The sequence below is a fragment of the Phoca vitulina genome, unplaced genomic scaffold, assembly GCF_004348235.1.
Source record: "Phoca vitulina isolate PV1807 unplaced genomic scaffold, GSC_HSeal_1.0 scaffold37, whole genome shotgun sequence".
In the NCBI taxonomy this organism is placed as follows: domain Eukaryota; kingdom Metazoa; phylum Chordata; class Mammalia; order Carnivora; family Phocidae; genus Phoca; species Phoca vitulina.
Genome location: NW_022589740.1, coordinates 9,788,689 through 9,807,359, shown reverse-complemented (window position 1 = coordinate 9,807,359; position 18,671 = coordinate 9,788,689). Strand labels below are relative to the sequence as shown.

Genomic DNA, 18,671 nt, shown 5'->3' with positions numbered 1-18,671 from the left:
TTGTGATTAAGTAAAAATAGGCATTAGGTTGACACTTGGTGCTTTTGAAATGAAGTAATTTGTTAAAGCAATCTCATTAACTTTTCCTTTGAAACAATATTTAGCGTTTAAGAGATCTCATTCCCATCTTTCTATCCCCCAGTTAGGGATCATCACACTTTAGATCTAATCCTTTCTTGTGCCATTTATCTATGTAGACCTGAATCTGTGTGTATGGCCACATGTTTTCATATGCACTGTATGTGCTTTTATTTGAAGACGACAAGGCCATAGGGCTTAAGGGAAGACCTTGAGGGTCCCTTTGTCCATCCTATGGCCATGTGGGACAGACCTTCCATCAAGCCAAAAATACAGTGGTCAAAATTAGGTCACATGTGGTAACTACTTAAAAACTTAGGAGTTTCTTTCTCTTTTCCATCCCATAAAAGTTTCTGAAAGAGAAGTAAGAACCATACCAGGTAAATTATAAGCAAAGAGACAGTCAAGCCAAGCATGAAAACACAGACTTCTGCTACTGGGAAGGCATACATCCTGCCACAGCACACTAGTGCGTTCGCTCCATTTGTCAGTCTGCCACCTTTACAAAGGGAAGAGCTGCACTTGAAAACCCTCAGCAGAAAAAAGTTATTAGTAAATGTACAGACTTCATCACATATATTCAATTTGGCCATGAAAAGGAACATCGAAACAAATTACAGTTAAAAAGGCCAGGACAGGGGCGCCTGGGTGGCTCAGTCATTAGGCGTCTGCCTTCGGCTCAGGTCGTGGTCCTGGGATTGAGCCTCCCATCGGGCTCCCTGCTCCGTGGGAGGCCTGCTTCTCCCTCTCCCACTCCTCCTGCTTGTGTTCCCTCTCTCGCTGTCTCTCCGTCAAATAAATAAAAATTTAAAAAAGGCCAGGACAGCACTTTGATACTGGAAGGTTAGGTTGTACAGTCCTCTCCACGAAAACACCCTCTTCCGTTACCTATTTAGTGGTCTACAGGCCTAGCCATGTCTCCTGTGATCCTGAAGAGGATTCGGTATCAGCTACAGCTTTTGACTGTAGAGCAGCTTCTCTGCCCCAATAGGCGAACTCAGTCTTTTTAGACCCTTTGTAGAACTGAGGGCTCCTTTAACAGAAAATTTATTTACGCCCAAGAACCAGGACCATCTATCTTTTGTCTGACTTTCAGATGGGATGGGGGGGGCGCCAGTTCCCATATTTTTTTCCTTGTCTTTCACCAGGGTAATAACAGGAAACATGACACGTTCGTAAGTATAAACGTTGCATACCATGACTTTTACCCATGGAAATGACTCTCCCCATCTTTAACAACTTACAGAGAAGTTTGTCAAGCCCGGAGGTGAAGTCACTATTTTTTTCATGGAAATTGAGAAAATCTCTCTTCCCCCCGGATACAAAAATATTTTATCCTTGAACCTTCATGAGCAAAGGCTTCCAAATTCCTGACTTCCTATGGCCCCACGCTAGTTAGAAAATAATGCTTTTTCTTCTTTGGCATCAGCTCAAGAGTAAATTGGTATGAGCTGGCACTCTGATGGGATTGTTATCAGTAGCACTTGGTAAATGGTATTTCCTAGGATCATGTGGTACCACGAGGTTCACTCAGATATATTTAGTCTTCAAGACCCTGACCAGAGCCAGAGGGTCTAGAATATCACTGGAAAGCTTCAGCAAAGCTCATGATCAAGTTTTGCCCTTCATCTGCTCCAGAAATGAAATCTGAACTGCAATGAGGCCAAGAGCCAAGAAGGAAGAGGACCACCTATTTTTGTGCTCTATTGCCTGCTTCCTTGGGAATTGTGCAACTTCTTTTCTCCCCTTTCCTTTGAACTGAGATGCTTCTACCAGACCCCCTAATAACTCGTAAGAAATGCAAGTTTACAGAAGCAGAAATTCCAGTAAAGACGGTTCCCTAGGAACTGTCTATATTTTTATATAATCACAAGATACTTGACATTCTCAACGTTTATTTAGAAGTCAATGGACAATGTATCTCATGAAATGTCAAAGCTGAGTTATTTATTGTTAAGATGTTATTTGAGACAGAGCAAGAGAGAGAGAGCACAAGGAGGGTGGAGGGGCTGAGGGAGAGGGAGAAGCAGGCTCCCTGCTGAGTAGGGAGCCCGACGGAGGGGCTCAATCCCAGGACCCTGAGATCATGACCTGAGCCAAAGGCAGACACTCAACTGACTGAGCCACCCAGCGCCCCTGTTTGTTTTTCAAAACCAATAGATTATATAAACATACATACTTAGAGTATGTATTTCTCATATAAACATACATACAGTAACCTTAATATTTGATTAACTAATTAACTGTTCCTGGTCAATTTTAGATGTAAACAACATACTGAGTGGCAGCAACTTGTTATTTTCCAATGGTGAGAAGAAAAGACATTGTCCTTCCTATTTTGTGCCAGAAACTCTGCTAAATGCCTTGTGAATGTTACCCATTCTAATCTTCCCAGGGCCCCTACAAGGCAGGTATTCTCATCCCCATTGAACAGATACAGAAACCTGAGTCTCAGGGTTGAACAAGGGTCACAGAACTAATGAGAGGCTGGGGCAGGATTCAAGGCTAGAGATCTAAGCCAATAGCCAGCTCTGTTCAAGTACAGCACATGGCCTTAAGAGTGACAACGAGACAAGGAATCAACAAAAACCAAACATTAGCAAGACCTTTTGAGAGATCTTCCTCCCAGGCCTCAAGTTAGAATCTCAATTTTCTTTTTGTTAAGCAAACTAATAAAAATCTTTGCAAGGGTCTTGAACACTATAAATTCCAACAGACACAGGGATGAGTTTTGGGTTCCAGGACTGAGCAGACAGGGCCCATTTGAGGGAAACAGACCTTGCACATGGCATCAACAAACCTGCAACTGGTCTATTTTCACAAGCTAGACTACTTCCTCTTCCCTTTCATAAGACCCCAGAAAACCCCACTCCTTCCCAGTAATGTCTAGAAACAGGGATGGTCTTTCCTACCTTCAGAATCTGGTCCCCTTCTTGAAGGCCTTCTTGTTCTGCCGAGGTACCCTCTTGAATGCCAGCCACAAATATCCCAACGTCATTGCCACCAGCCAGCCGGAGGCCCACGCTGTCTCCCTTCTTAAACCTCACCATTTTGGTGTTGGGACTACAATGAGTACAGTTTTAGAAAAGAAAGGAGATTTTTCTTTGTAAAGAGGGAACCAACATTAGCAGTGAAAGATTTCATTTCTTCTAGCTGTAGAGAGATTCACATGTTAAAAAGCTCTCCTTTTTATCTCTTTATCTTTTTGGGGACTGTGAGATGAATATCAGTAGGCCCACTTAACTGGTTAGTAAGTAGAAATACAGATGCTTAAATAAACTCATTCAAGATCAGAAAGCAAAGAGAAGGCAGGGTTGGGCCATCTGACTCCCAGTTCAGGATTCTTCCAAAGGAAAGCCTGCTGCCACCACAGCCTCGGTTCAGCAAGACCAGATCCTACTCCAGGAGCTGCTGCTCTTGACCACCACTGAACCAGGGGTTCTCATTATCCAGAGCACAGCACTGTGTCATTTCTCCCCTCCCTCCACACACTAGGATCATCAGGATACTGCAGCCCCTACAGAGGCCCTGTAGTAAAGCCATACTTCACCTATATGGGAGTTACTGATCTAGTGAACTCAAATACTCAGAATCACATTCTGGAAAAGTAGCCAGATAAGTAGACAAGCATTCAAAGTTAACATCACAAAGTTCCCCCAATTCCACATTTTACGTTCCTACAAGTTATTTCTTTCTCGTAAACACCAGCAATAGGGGTAGGTTAAAGGTGGCTAATTATATGCAAAATCATCATCTGTAGTTAAAAAACACCATTCTTCTGGATTTCAGTTAACGAGACTGAGTTGTGAGGAAGGAGAAAGGAAGAGAGTGAAACTGAAATACATACCCATATATTGCTTCATCTTCAGGACTAGGATGAAGAAAAGTTCTTGGGGCTGCTTTTGGTTGAGGAGCTGTGGGTAAAAAAATGTATCATTACCAACCTGGATTAACAGGAGTGAGTCTGTCTCTACAAAGATCATAAAATCCACAAAATTCAAGTCTGTACCTTATGTTACATATATCCCATCACATCAAACAACAAAAATAAGTCTTTAAAGTGAAGTTTAATGTTGAGGCATTAGCAGGTGCCAATGGTTTCTCAAAATAAGCAGGGTAACAAATGAAACTTCCAAAATGCAAGGTGCACAATCACATGCAAAAGAAGAGAGTATTTTTATAACTTAAAAAACACATAAATTTGTCTTTTCCATCAACAAATATTTAAGCATGTAAAATCATGATGGTAATTTTAGGGTGATGGGGGCAGGGCTGGGGGATGGGGTGGAGATCAGAAGCAGGAGACAAAAGGACTTCAACTAATCAATTAAGAGAAAATGTGACTGTGACAGGATTAGAAATAGATATATTTGGTCTCTGCCCCCAGTTCCTGATACACAGCTCCTAAAATCCCTGTAATTTCAGGAGTGGTAGGGGTGCCAGGGGCATCTTCAGCTCTCTGCTTTGTCTTCAATTCCTGACACAGAACTGCTACATCCCTTGGAATTTCCTGCGTCGTAGAGGATCTCTTGATCTCAAGAGATAACTCCTAGATAGCCTTGGATGGGGGCTGGTCACCAAAAAGAGCAAGCCATGATTAGAAGCTTGAAACTTTCAGCCTACCTCCCCACCATCTGGGAGGGGACAGGGGTTGGAGACTGAGGTAATCATTGATCACGAACATGACAGAGACTCCATAAAATCCATAAACTATGGAGTTTGGAGTGCTTCAGGATTGGTGAACTCATCGAGATACTGGGAAGTGTGGTATGCCTGGAGATGTCCTCTCAGACATGGCAGCTCTGTGCCCCTTGCCCTGTACCTTGCTTCCATTTGGCTGTTCTTCAGTTGTAGCCTTTATAAGAACTGGTAATAGTAAGTAAAGGGCTTTCCTGAGTTCTGTGAGCCAACCTAGCAAATTATCAAACCTGAGTGAGGAGGGGGTTGTGGGATCCCTTTGTTCAGAGCTGGCTGGACAAAAGTACAGGTGGCACCTGGGAATTGGGAGTGGTGTCTGAAGTGGAAGCAACTTACTGGAGTTCTTACTGGAAGCATCCTTCACCTGCGGGGTCTGCACTAATCCCGGGTAGACAGTGCCAGAACTGAACAGAAAAGACAACCAGTTGGTGTCTGGAGAATTTGAGAATTGGTAGCTGAGTAGGGGAGAAACCCACACATTTGCTGTCAGAAATGTTACGAGCAGAGCAGTTTGGGTTGGGATCAGGGATGACACAAGGACCATAACTAATCAAATATAACAAAATGTGATCAATCTGTTGGCATATGGAAAGGGCTGTTATTCTTTATGTTTTTTCAGTATTAAAAGAGACTGGAGTCCTCTTCCATGTAGAAGAATGATTTTTTAAAATTTCTCTCTCCTTCTGGCCACCCTCTGGAATTCCCAAGAGCACACTTTTGAACACATTTAAAAGGACCCTCACCTGGTGGTTCCTCTTGGTATCTGGGTTCCTTGCTGTTCTCTGTGCCAACCGCAGCTGCAATATCCCCCGTGGACTTGAAGGGAGTGGGTGTGGCACCCATTCTGGACCATCTGTTCTGCATGTCCTCTCTTGAACTTAAGCACACATCACATTAATGTCTCATAACGTCACCGCAAATATGTATGTGTATATGCTCACGGTGTCACGTGTGAGGGGAAGTACACATCATCTTACTTTGGCCTTTCCTTCAGCTTTTCATTTGAGGAATGATAGTCATAATCGGAATACTGCTGCCGTCTCTCCTCTGGAGAAAATGATCGGTTTGACTCTATTTCTGAGATATCTGGTTTCAAAAATAAGAAAAGACTTCTTATTAAAATATTTAAGACCTGTACCAGAAATGATACTATTCTCTGGGTAAGGCAACATGGGAAATGGAAAAGAGGCAGGCAGTAACTGTGCTATTAGTCTAACAGTCTTCCCTTGAAGAAGATCTGAGCCTCTAAAGGGAAGGGCTTTAATGAATCAAGAGGAAGCCAAATTCAGAATTTTATGTTCCTCTTTCGTTACACTTTCTTTCAAAGCTGCTACTGAGGAATCAAAATTCAATTACTGGATCACATACGTATACACTCATTTTTAACCACACAGAACAGTGCTTCTCAAACTTTAATGTGCATATGAATCGCCTGGGATCTTATTAGAATGTAGATGTTCTGGGGCAGGGCCTGCAATTCTGTGATTCCAGCAAGCTCCTGGATGTTCATGCAGCTGGCGGGCTGAGCTCCACACTTGGAATAGCAAGGAAGTAACCTATAAGCACCCAGCATGTTGGGATTATTTCTCATGCTCTGTTTTCCCGCACTGCACTCAGAGCAGTAACCAAATGATTAGACTTTTAATATAATGGGAGCTAAACTAAGTCTTAAGATTTTATAAAGTAATTCTTTAAAAAATCAACACGTCTGTCTTCAAACTTGAGAACTTAATATTTTCTAAATTCTTCTGCACGAAGGCAGTACTAGGTAATTAGGAAGTATCATGCCTGTTTTTTTTTCATGCCTACTTATTTTTATTGGTAATTTATACATGGTTAAAATGTTACCCCATGTATAATTCATATTCAAGAAATGAATATTGTTTCCTAAGACAGAAGAGGTGATACAGATTGCTTACCAGTGAATACCAGTATTCAGCCATTCTGACTGATTCTTTACGATAGTGTCTACCTATTTTAGCTATCTTCCATGACCCTCTCTTTGTTGGAAATATTCATATCTACTTTTTAAAAATCTACAAGAAAGTTCAAGAATGAGCAATTTACAAATGGATGTGGTTAGGTCTTTGAACCACTCATACATACATTTTTTCTAATAAGTTTTGTTTTCAGTGGCCTCAATCAGAGTCCACTGAGGAGTTCATGAGTGTACCCGAATGTCATACTGGAAAGCTAATTTCAACAGACACTTTAACAAGAAAATAACCACCACTTACTGGAATTAAAGTTTAAAAGAAGCTTTTGTTGGAAATTTAGCTTCCAGCTAGATGGCTATGCTAAACTGCGTGGAGAATGCAAAAGCAACAGCCTTCCTTGCTTCCAGCTAAGCTCAAAGCCTCCCCCTTCTTTACCTTCTATTTCTGAGTCGCTGTCATCTAATGATGGGATGTTGATGAGCGTTTGCTTGCTGTCTCTCAACACCACTAGCTGGAGTTTTCCTCTTGACTTTTCTATCAGTTTTCGAGCGTCCGTTAAAGACATGTTCTCAGTTACAGTTCCATTTATCTGTGTTCATGAGTAACGGTCATGTTACACGCAATACAACTACTCACAGTGAAATAGAAAGTTTGTATTTTCCCCTTCTAAAAGTGTAAAGGCTTTTGCCCAACTACTCAGATATGGGCTTTAGGATGACTGACTAAATAAAAATGAATTATCCTTCAAATTAAATATAACCCTGCACGCTGGATCCCAAATAACAGGCATGAGAGAGCTGTGGTATACTTAAGTTACTCTGCTAATTTATTTAGCTTCCAAGCTCAAGACGATGGTTTGGTTTACTACTGGAACATGTTTCCTGACTAGAGGTTTATAAAAACTATTAAACATTCAGCATTCATATACTACCAACTCTCCCCCTCATCTTTCCTTAGTTAGGGAATAGGAGCTTAAACTTTAAACAGGGAAGAAGAAGGTATTCATTGAGTTTTTTTTTTTTTTTAACTGAAATTACACTATTACAAATCTCCATGTCTGGTTTTTGTGATAAAAATCTCACCCTGCTGGCCCCTCCCAGCTTTTGTCTTACTATTGACTCCCATCTCAACAAAGCTTCACCATGTTGGCACTCAGATGTGAAATTTGGACTAGAAAGCCAAACAGGAATTCAGTTGTTCTCTATCCTGGTACTCCCACCTTGAGAATTATGTCTCCTTCATGCAGGTTGCCATCCTTAGTTGCCAGACCAGTTCTGGTCATTTCCTTTATGAAGATCTGACTCCCAAGCCGAAGACCATACTCTAGGGGACAAACCATACACATATTTCATCCACTTGTGCAGAACACTTAGTCTGGTTTTTAGGTGAATTTAAAAATATTTATGAAAAATTAATTTTGCCTGTGGGACACTCTGTAGGACAACTAGCCTGGACTCATTGAAAAAGTCAGTGTCATAAAAAACAAGAGACAGAGAGGGACTGTTCCAGATTAAAAAAGATATAAAAACCAAATGTGATGCATGAACCTTCACTAGAACTTGATCCAGTATGGGACAGAGGTGGGGGTGGGGTAGATTACTTTTTTTTTTTTTAAAGATTTTATTTATTTATTTGAGAGAGAGAGAATGAGAGAGAGCACATGAGAGCAGGGAGGGTCAGAGGGAGAAGCAGACTCCCCACCGAGCAGGGAGCCCAATGCGGGACTCGATCCAGGGACTCCAGGATCATGACCTGAGCCGAAGGCAGTCGCTTAACCAATTGAGCCACCCAGGCGCCCGATTACATTTTTTTTTAAGATTTTATTTATTTGACAGAGAGAGACACAGCGGTAGAGGGAACATAAGCAGGGGGAGTGGGAGAGGGAGAAGCAGGCTCCCCACGGAGCAGGGAGCCCGATGCGGGGCTCAATCCCAGAACCCTGGGATCATGACCTGAGCCAAAGGCAGACGCTTAACAACTGAGCCACCCAGGTGCCCCTAGATTACATTATTTTGAAGCAAGTTCAAAATGAACCATACTACAGTATATTAAAAGGGGTATTAATGTTAATTTTCTTAAGCACCGGTAATGGCATTACAATTATATAGGAGAATGTTCTTATCCTCTGGAGATACCTGCTGAAATATTTAGGCGTAAAGGGCCACCCTTGCAACTTACTTTCAAGCAGTTCCAAAAAACCACTGAGAGATAGAAGTAGTGTGAGAAAGGAAGAGAGGAGGAAGGGGGAAAAAGGAGAAAGAAGACAAATGTGGCAAAATGTTAACAAATGGAAAAACTAGGTGAAGGCTGTATGAATATCTGCTCTAAAATTAACACTACACTTAACATTAAACTGGGAACAAAAAAACCAATTCAGTACATCTCAGTAAACATGTTCTGACAACCCTGTTTACAGGAAGACACTGCCAGTAGTATTCCCTTCATGTGTGACGACTGACACGTGTGGGGTCTGGCACTGAGAACATTTCAGTGTACAAAGAAAAAGGGTCAGTAAGCTAGGCAAAGCAATAAAGTATCTAACTAAAACCAGCATATTCTGGGGGTTTATGAACTTCAAATTACTCTCAAAAGAAAACACATTGTATTTTACTAAGTATGCATATTTAAAAGTATTTTAAATACTGTTCAGACTCTTCTGATTTTACTTATGAAACTTGTAAAAATATCTAAAAGGATAAATTTTGGTTATTTTAGGAAGCTACCACAACCTAGCAGGTTTTAAAGGAGGCACGTTCAAATTTTATTATTTATTCTGGACTCAAAATCTTGTAATTCCAAAACAAAGTAACTTTCTACCATTTAGAAAAGTTATGAAGTAGATTTAAAGATACATTTTTATTCAAGTATAATTAACATACAATGTTATATTAGTTTCAGGTATATAATATTATGATAAAACTATTTTTTTGAAAGATTTTTATTTATTTATTTGAGGGCTAGAGAGAGAACGAGCACAAGCAGGGGAGGCAGAGGGAAAAGCAGGCTCCCCGCTGGGCAGGGAGCCTGATGTGGGGCTCGATCCCAGGATCCTTAGATCATGACCTAAGCTGAAGGCAGACGCTTAACTGACTGAGCCACCCAGGCGCCCCAATGATACAACAATTTAAAGATTCTATTTTTATTATTTGAGAGAGAGAGTGAGCAGGAGAGAGAGGGAGAGAGAATCTGAAGGAGACTGCGCTGAGCACAGAGCCCAACACAGGGCTCAGTCCCACGACTGCGAAATCATGACCTAAGCCAAAACCAAGAGTCGGAAGGAAGCTCAACCTACTGAGCCACCCAGGTGCCCCTGATTCAACAATTTTATACATGACTCAGTGCTCATCACCATAAGTGATCCCCTTCATCTATTTCACCCATCCCCTCACCCACCTCCCCTCTGGAGACCACCAGTTTGTTCTCTCAAATAAATTTCAAGTGCTTTACAGTAAGCATCAGATCTTACGCAACGATTAAAAGTGTTGAGGTCCACCCCCACCCCTTTAGGAAGCTGACAAGAAAGAATAAGGAAGGGTAAGACTGCATCTTCTTCATGGATGACAATTCCTTACTAGTTAAACAGCCTCACAGCCCAGAACAGAAGGCTGAGACAGCTTGAGTGATGACTTCTTTCTCATGTATCAGCAATCCCTCTATCCTCTTAAAAGCTGCAGTCTTGGGCACCTGGGTGGCTCAGTCGTTAAGTGTCTGCCTTCGGCTCAGGTCATGATCCCAGGGTCCTGGGATCGAGTCCCACATTGGGCTCCCTGCTCAGCGGGAAGCCTGCTTCTCCCTCTCCCACTCCCCCTGCTTGTGTTCCCTCTCTCGCTGTGTCTCTTCTCGGTCAAATAAATAAATAAAATCTTTAAAAAAAAAAAAAAAGCTGCAGTCTTACTGTACAGTTGCAGATAGGTTATTTTGGTGTATTTGGGGCATCTCTTAAATGGAGAAAAAATATAGGTCTTGCGTAGGCTAGATTTCTTTAAAGATTAATTTTTGTGCAGCCCTAGCCTGTGATAGCTAAATTATTGTGAATCCTAGCAAACGGTGGCAAAATATCTTTAACAAAAAAAAATGGAACTTTTTTTTCCCCAATGAATTCCAAGTTTAAATAACAAAATGATCCAGGAGGAGTAAAATGCTATCGCAGCAAAGGCACATAAGCCCCTTTTATCCTTGGTAGTATTCCTAAGACCAGGCATGACTTGGGCTCTCTCTTACGACAGACAAGATCTTTTCAAATTCTGGGTTACAACTCATTAGTGAGTCTTGAAATCAATTTAGTTAGTTACGAACAGGATTTTAAAAATTTAATGGAATGGAACCTCTCAGAATGCATCACAGAATAAGTACTATTCTATGAAAGGCTTGTTCAAGTTTTTGATACAGAGCTGCATCCATGATTGTTTGCAAGATGTGGGTCTTCTGTGGTGGAAGGAGAGGAGGAGGGAAAGAAGGGAAAAGGGGAGGAGGCGAGGAAGAGAAGGGGAGGAGGAAAAGTTTGAAAAGCATTGCCTTGGGTAACTCAAAAACCTGGGGTACAAGTCCTATAGAATGTGCATCAGGCCTCTCTGAAGGAGGTCTCATGCCAAGTCATTCCCAAAACTTCTCTACAGTCCACCTTTCAGTCTGGGAGCAGAGCTGTTGCTACTGTACAGTTCTTGGGAGCTGATGAATTAGTATGTCATTATCAATGGTTATAAAGATTCTATAGAATCCTTAAACCTCCTAAGACGCATATTACTCACAGATAGTGCAATCTCTGTTTCTCCTTTGTTTTCTGGGACTGGCCTCTGCTCACCCTGTTACTCACAACCCTGTGTTATTCTTCAGGTATTGCAATGGACACCTAGTTCTATAACTTGACTTTGTGTTCCACTAGAAGTAAAAACAAAACAAACCCTTTCCTCAGGCCATTTGAAATACAAATTCCCAACCTAAAGGGCAAGAAGTTCCCTTTGCCTTCTGGGGTGCTCTTCATCTCTTTTCCTCTTGGAAGGAGAATTAGAGAACAAAAGGAGAGAAAAGATACATTGCAAGTAATTTAAAAAGTCAGAACCAAGAAGTGATGCAAGGAGTATCTCTGCACAGGCTCTAAAGCCCTGTTCATTCACCTGCTTGTTTCTGTATCTACTTCCAGGAGATGGAGTTCGACTTCTGGCTCCACCACGTACTCACCGACTTCAAGATGTGGGCAAGTCACTTCCCTTCTCCGAGTTTCAGACTGTCACCTAAACCACAGGTACTGCTGGCTTCTCTAGCTGCCACACGGGGCTTTAGTGAATTTTGGATGAAATGAAGGGTGTGCAAGTGCTCCAAGGAATGCAGTGTGGGACAGGCAGCCTGGGAGAGGGCCCAGCTCATCTGTGGGCCCAAACCTCTCTGCACCATGGTCCTCCCCACTGTACAACAGGAAGGAAGCCTTCTACCTACCACATAGGCTTCTGGTGAGGAGTAAGAGAGTATTTATTCAGCACAGGCCTGACATAGAGCAAAAACTCACGATCAGCTAGAGTCCTATCCACTCCCGTGGTTTTACCATTTAGCTACACCAGGCTCCCCAGGACAGCTTACTAACACACAGACTCCAGGGGCTCTCCGCAGGGTTTCTGATTCCATGGGGCTGAGCTGGGGCCTGAGAATCTGCATTTACGGCAAGGTAGCGAACCCCTGGCCTAGGAGTTTAAAGCCACCTTTCTGCAGTCTGGCTCTGCCGGTAATGAGAGCTTTGCGCAAGTTAATGAACTTTTCTGTGCCTCACTTTCCTTGCCTATGTAACGAAGATATAAGAAACTCCCCCACGCTGGTCATGAGGAAGAAATGAGCCAATCAGTGCTTGGCACACACTAAATGCCACGTAAGAAGTTAGCTGTTGTAACAGTGCTTTTCTTCGTCGAGCATGCCCACCTTCATTTGCTTTGCTTTTCATCAGAAGGACCCCGATGGGCCTGTCCGAGTCGGGGGTTTCTGCGTGGTCCGGCCGCTGCCTCAGCTCAGGGCTGGGGCTGCGGGAGTGCAAGTGCTCGCGGCTGCGGCTCCGGGGCGCCGAGTACCGGGCATGGGGCTGGGCCCTGCGGCCGTACTCCGCCTCTGGGCTGTAGGTGCGGTCGTAGGCGCCGTCATAGCCCCGGTCGTAGGCCTGGTCGTACTGGTCATAGGCCCGGTCAGTGCTCCGGCCGCGGCTGCGCTCTCGGGCCCGCCCGCAGTCGTCGTCGTCCAGGCCCCGCTCCAGGCTCCGGCCGCGGCTGCGCTCTCGGGCCCGCCCGCAGTCTTCGGCGTCCAAACCGCGCTCCAGGCTCCGGCCGCGGCTGCGCTCGCGCTCCCGGCTCCGCGCCCGCTCGTGGGGACGCCCCCTCTCCGGGCTGTCCGCCCAGCTGCGGCTGCGCCCACCGTGACTGCCGCGCCCGCTCCTCTCGCTGTACCCGCTGCGGGCACTCCTGCCGTCGAACTCGTCCATCACCTCAAAAGCACGGTCATCCTCATCAACGGGTGGGCTGCCCTGGGGTGGGGCCAGCTGGACCTTCCGCGGCCTCTTGACCACCTGTCACCCAAACACAGTGGGAATGCAGGACAATGACAATTAAATAGAAAAAATGCAGTGGTTCAGAGCCCAGCCCTGGTTCTCTTTTCAGTAAATCTCTGTCCGCCTCAACTCACTAAGCCTCCGGTTCCTCGAGTAAAAAAATACCGCACAGGGTTGAGTATAAGGCAATGAGTGTAACTCTGAACACAGTGCCTCGGAAAATCTCCTTCTACTCAGAGTGTGAATAGCATCAAGGAACTTTAAATCACTAAGTTATAAAAATCCAGAAATTGAGACATTCTAGATACAACTGCCTAGATTCATCCAAAAGTCAATGTCATTAATTGGGGGGTGAGGGGGTGGCTGCGCGCATGGGAAGGCAAGGAGAAAGAAGGACACTTTAGATTAAAAAGGCACTAAAGAGATAAGGACCCAGTGCAGTGATTGAGCTCTGATTGGACCCTGGATAGGGAAGAAAAGTCTTTTATCAAACATGTCTTGGGATTTTGGACTGGATATTAGATGATACTTTAACGTCACTATTAATTTCCTTAGATAGGATGACAGTGTTATAGTTATGTAGAAGAATGTCCTTATTTAGGAGATGTATGCTGAAGTAAGTAGGATTGACACTGTCCTCTCTGCAACTTTCTTTCAAATGGTTCACTAAAAATATGTATATATAGAAAAATCAGATGAAGATGGTAGAATATTAACACTGTACAAGATATATTGTTTATTACACTAATCTTTGAACTTTTCTTTTTGTTTGAAAATTTCATAATATACAGTTGAAAAAAAAAAATACCACATACCCGGTACATCCCCCTAGCACTGCCTTTAAACATACTGTATTCCAATTTTCGCTGCATGTGTCCATTTGCCCGGCTGGGGTAAGCACTCCCTGCTCCAGGCTCAGGTAGCATCTGGCTCATAGCTGATTCTCAACCAGTGTTTGCTGAATGATTGAGTGAGCAAATAAATGAATGAATGCTACAGACTGCCAATATCTCCTAAGACAGTCTAGTTCACTGAGACATGACAGATCCTGTTTGGGCCTTTACAAATGGGTTTTTGAGCTGAAATTTATTTTGTATATTAATGGTGTTTTACAAGTGTTCTCAATCTAGTTAATTCTCTGATTGTCTAGCCTGGTTCCTGAGATAAGAGAGTCATTGAAAGTTAGGAGAAGGATGAGGAAAAGGCAGGGAGAAATTACTTACATCTTTATATCATCCATAACGTCACCCCAAAGTAGAGGAAACAAGAAATTAGCAGCCCCTAAATTATATAATTCTGTCAAGTGCTTAAAAGCAAGTGGTAATTTTCTTCTGAGCATAAAAACAAGATGCTGTTGAGGCAAGCTGAAAGCAAACCCAGAGCTTACAATGGCAGCGATCTTCCCACTTTTTCTCAGCTGCTGAACAGCAAATGAATGAAGCACATCCTCCATGGGGGTGCCATTAACCATGACCACCCTGTCGTTTTCTCTGCAAACAAAAAATAAAAACAAGATGTGAAAAACTCCCATCTATTCACTGTAAACTGTTTATTTAGGAACACACAGAAGAAGCAAATTGACCCCAAATGCTTAAAAGACTCAGTCATGACTCCTGAGTCTAAATCAGTCAACTCACTGTAAGCCCTTCTTAGGAAGGAACCCATGAGAGGCTCAGCCCACTTTTGACATAGTCTACTGGAAACCAGCCGGGGATGACCCACAACAAAGGGTTCCTCCAGGAGGCACTGAGCAGTGGCAAGATCTAGGCACAAAAGGAACTTCTGCATCAGGCCCTCCCTGTCCATGCAAGGTGCACGGTGGGCTTCAGGAAGTCTATAAATAGCCCCCAAAGCAGGTTGATACCCACCTGTGTTTTTAAGGGGAGGGGAAGAGATCAGGAGTTTGCCTCAGATTATTAAAGAAATTTTGAGGTCATTAAAACCTTACTTATCTCATCCCAAATATTATTTTTTAATTCTACACTGCTCTCTGTATGAAAGACTGCTGACTTAGAAATGACCATACAGACATGAAATGCCAACAGAACCTAAACTTTTAAGCTCTCTGGCCAAGGCAGTCATATAATTAATTTTAGATTCTGCCCTGAGAAATTATCCCAAGGGAACTCAGATATGCATCTTTTAAAATGGCATAATCTCCTCAGACCAGAAGGGTGGAAATTGGAAAATCTGTTTTCATGTACTAAATTTTCCCAATTTCCACATTCTTCTTACAAATCAGATCATCATTAAGCCAAAGTATCCTCATTAAATTCTGAATGAATATAAGGTAAAATAAATATAAAGTGTTGGGGATAAGGGGAAAACATGCTGATTTTGTACTTCACATCAGAAATGAATGATAGCTGTGATAGTTATAACTATTTCCCTGTGGAAATGACTGCTCTCCTCCCTCCAAAGTTTGGGTATTTCCAAAGGTTTGGGGATTGTTAAAACATGGTGTGTTACGGTCTCAATTCTTGCTTAAAAACTTTTTTTTTAAATGATTTTTTTAAATTTAAATTCAATTAATTAACATATAGTGTATTATTAGTTTCAGAGGTAGAGAGTTCAGTGATTCATCAGTCTTATATAACACCCAGTGCTTATTACATCATGTGCCCTCCTTAATGTTCATCACCCAGTTACCCCATCCTCCCACCCCCCTCCCCTAAAACTTTTCAGTTTATGTAAAAGCTCTTTTTTTTTTAAGTGCACACCCCCCACCCCCCAAGCACCCTGTCTAGAACCAACCAGTGGGGCGGGCAGGGACTGGGGCTGGGACACAAGGACACTCACTGAAGCAGCCCATCAGCGGGCCCACCCGGGAGCACATCAGAAATGACAATTGACGTTTCTCCATTTTCAAAGTGGGGATTGTCTCTGCCTCCAGACACTGCAATTCCAAATCCTCTTTTGGAATCCTGTTCATTGGAGTTAAGAGAAAAATTAAAAAATAAAAATCCTTCCATAAGTGGCTTTCAGGATTTATTACAAGCACTCAATAAAATAAAGGTCAAACCAATAACCAGAGACAGCTCAGGAACAGAGGGCTTCCAGAAACAAATGAGAAACAAAATAAAGCCACCATGGTTAGCTGACAGGTTTATAAAGGGAAATTCCTTATCTAAAAGAAACAGTCTTGTGAAAAGCCAGAAAAGACTGATAGCATAGACTGGAGGTCTCAGTAGAAGCTGGCAGGGGTTGGGAAATAACATCTTCTGTCCAAACAGGGATGTGCTATTCAAACGCCAGTCACACCTGTTCTCATATCCTGGCCTGGGCTGCAACAGCTTCAGTCACAACTGCTTCTGCGCTAAAACCCTATTTTTAAAGTATACCTTTAACTTCCAAGCTAGGTGAATTGGTGGTTTCATTTTAACATAGGGTGACAAAAAAAATAAATAAATAAATAAATGGACTTTAAAGATAAAATCTGAAGATAAACATACTTTTAAGACCTTATGAGAGAGCAAAGCATTAAACTCCTTCCTGCATACATATAAGACAGAAAATACAGATTAATTACATCACGATTGGTTTAGAAATGTAAAACAGTGAACCCAGATAATACATAACCCTAATTCATTTCAGTATTTAAAAAAGCTAAGCTCCCGGGGCGCCTGGCTGGCTCAGTTGGTGGAGCATGTGAATCTTGATCTCGGGGTTGTGAGTTCGAGCCCCATGTTGGGTGTAGGGATTATTTAAAAATAAAACCTTTAATAAAGCTAAGCTCCCAAGGTTTCATCCAGATGATATGGCTATATGTGATTATAACTATAGATACGTACTCAGAGAATAAAAGAAAGTCCATGTCTCCCCCCGCCCACCCGCCTCCATGGAAGACTTCCCACATGGGACCCACTGTGCCAACTGGAGACCAACAGTTAGCAACACCAAACAGGCTAGCCGATTGTCCCTTAATTACATGGCTTTGGATGGGGCAGCACTATCACCTAGGTGGCTGCTTTATACAGAGGTAGCTCCATCCTCTGTACTAGACCTAAAATGTCTCTCACCTTTGCCACTCAAGGGGCATGTGAAATGCTGGAGGCAGGGTGTGGAGAAGAGTCAGAAGAGGACTACAGTTGAAAATTAAGACTCAAGGGGGGAACCACTCACCAGCAGAAATCGTGTTATGTCACTGCTCTAGAAGTTTCGGCACCTAAGCACTGATCTGGGTTTTTTTCTACCGGGATTAATTTAATTCATTTATATAGGAACTAACTTTTCACCGAAGTCAGGGTTTGAAAAGTTCACAGTTCTATGGGTCAAAGGAAAACTCTCTCTGAGGAACTTTAGAATCCAGAGCCTGGAGGGATTCAGAGCAGGACTAAGATCCCAGCGGAGCCCACAAAAGTCACAGAGATGCTGACCGGGCAGCTGAAGGAGTAAGACCTCAGGACTGTTCAGGTCAGCCCAGCTGCACACAGATCACATACAGACTCTCGATGGCTGTGCTTGTTTCAAGTGGGGCTAACACCTGTCATGCCTACCTCAAACTCCGCTGTCAGAAGAATAAAAAGGAAAAGAACATATATTAAGCAACCATTATGTGCTGGACTCCATGTACTAGAAGCTGTTTGTATTACCTCATTTAATCAAGAGGAGCAATACCTGTGAAATAACTTTAAAAATTAAGTGAAATACATTTATATCTGGTACTACTTCTATTTTCAATACCATGGGCAAGAGGGGAAGATTTTTTAAAATCTGATTAACTCAGCACCTCTTAATATAATCATGAGTGGGACAAGGAATACACCCATGTCTCCTGACTGCTAAACCAATGTTTTAAAATTTAGTTTAGACTTCATTTGTTACAATTAAAATTATCAAAGCTGGGGTACCTGGGGTGCCTGGGTGGCTCAGATTTTTTTTTTTTTTTTATTCATGAGAGACAGAGCGAGAGAGAAAGGCAGAGGGAGAAGCAGGCTCCCAAGGAGCAGGGAGCCCGATGCGGGACTCGATCCCAGGACCCTGAGATCACGACCTGAGCCGAAGGCAGACGCTTAACCATCTGAGCCACCCAGGCACCCGGTGGCTCAGATGGTTAAGTGTCTGCCTTCAGCTCAGCTCATGATCCTGGAATCCTGGGATCGAACCCGCATCAGGCTCTCTGCTCAGTGGGGAGCCTGCTTCTCCCTCTCCCTCTGCCTCTCCCCCCTGCTCATGCTTTCTGTCTCTCTCTCAAATGAATAAATAAAATCTTTAAAAAAAAACTGGGGTGCCTGGGTGGCTCAGTTGGTTAAGTGTCTGCCGCCGGCTCAGGTGATGATCCTAGGGTCCTGGGATGAAGCCCCGCATCAGGCTCCCTGCTCAGTGGGGAGCCTGCTTCTCCCTCTCCCTGCCGCTTGCCCTGCTTGTGTGTGCTCTCTGTCAAATAAATGAATAAAAATCTTTTTAAAAAAGTTATAAAAGTTGTAGAAGTTACC

General features: G+C 43.0%; 1 protein-coding gene across 9 annotated transcripts in view; it reads right to left on the bottom strand.

The window, feature by feature from the left end:
- TJP2 (tight junction protein 2) overlaps nucleotides 1-18,671 on the bottom strand; it is a 123,413-nt gene that overhangs the window by 19,902 nt on the left and 84,840 nt on the right. For all 9 annotated transcript variants that reach the window (XM_032427499.1, XM_032427493.1, XM_032427496.1 and 6 more), the window contains 9 exons: nucleotides 16,036-16,160; nucleotides 14,624-14,726; nucleotides 12,621-13,254; nucleotides 7,933-8,036; nucleotides 7,149-7,302; nucleotides 5,754-5,862; nucleotides 5,520-5,653; nucleotides 3,926-3,992; nucleotides 2,991-3,141 (listed from right to left, as the gene is read on the bottom strand). In XM_032427499.1, coding sequence (XP_032283390.1) covers nucleotides 2,991-3,141; nucleotides 3,926-3,992; nucleotides 5,520-5,653; nucleotides 5,754-5,862; nucleotides 7,149-7,302; nucleotides 7,933-8,036; nucleotides 12,621-13,254; nucleotides 14,624-14,726; nucleotides 16,036-16,160 — 1,581 coding nt within the window. The remainder of the gene's footprint in view (nucleotides 1-2,990; nucleotides 3,142-3,925; nucleotides 3,993-5,519; nucleotides 5,654-5,753; nucleotides 5,863-7,148; nucleotides 7,303-7,932; nucleotides 8,037-12,620; nucleotides 13,255-14,623; nucleotides 14,727-16,035; nucleotides 16,161-18,671) is intronic.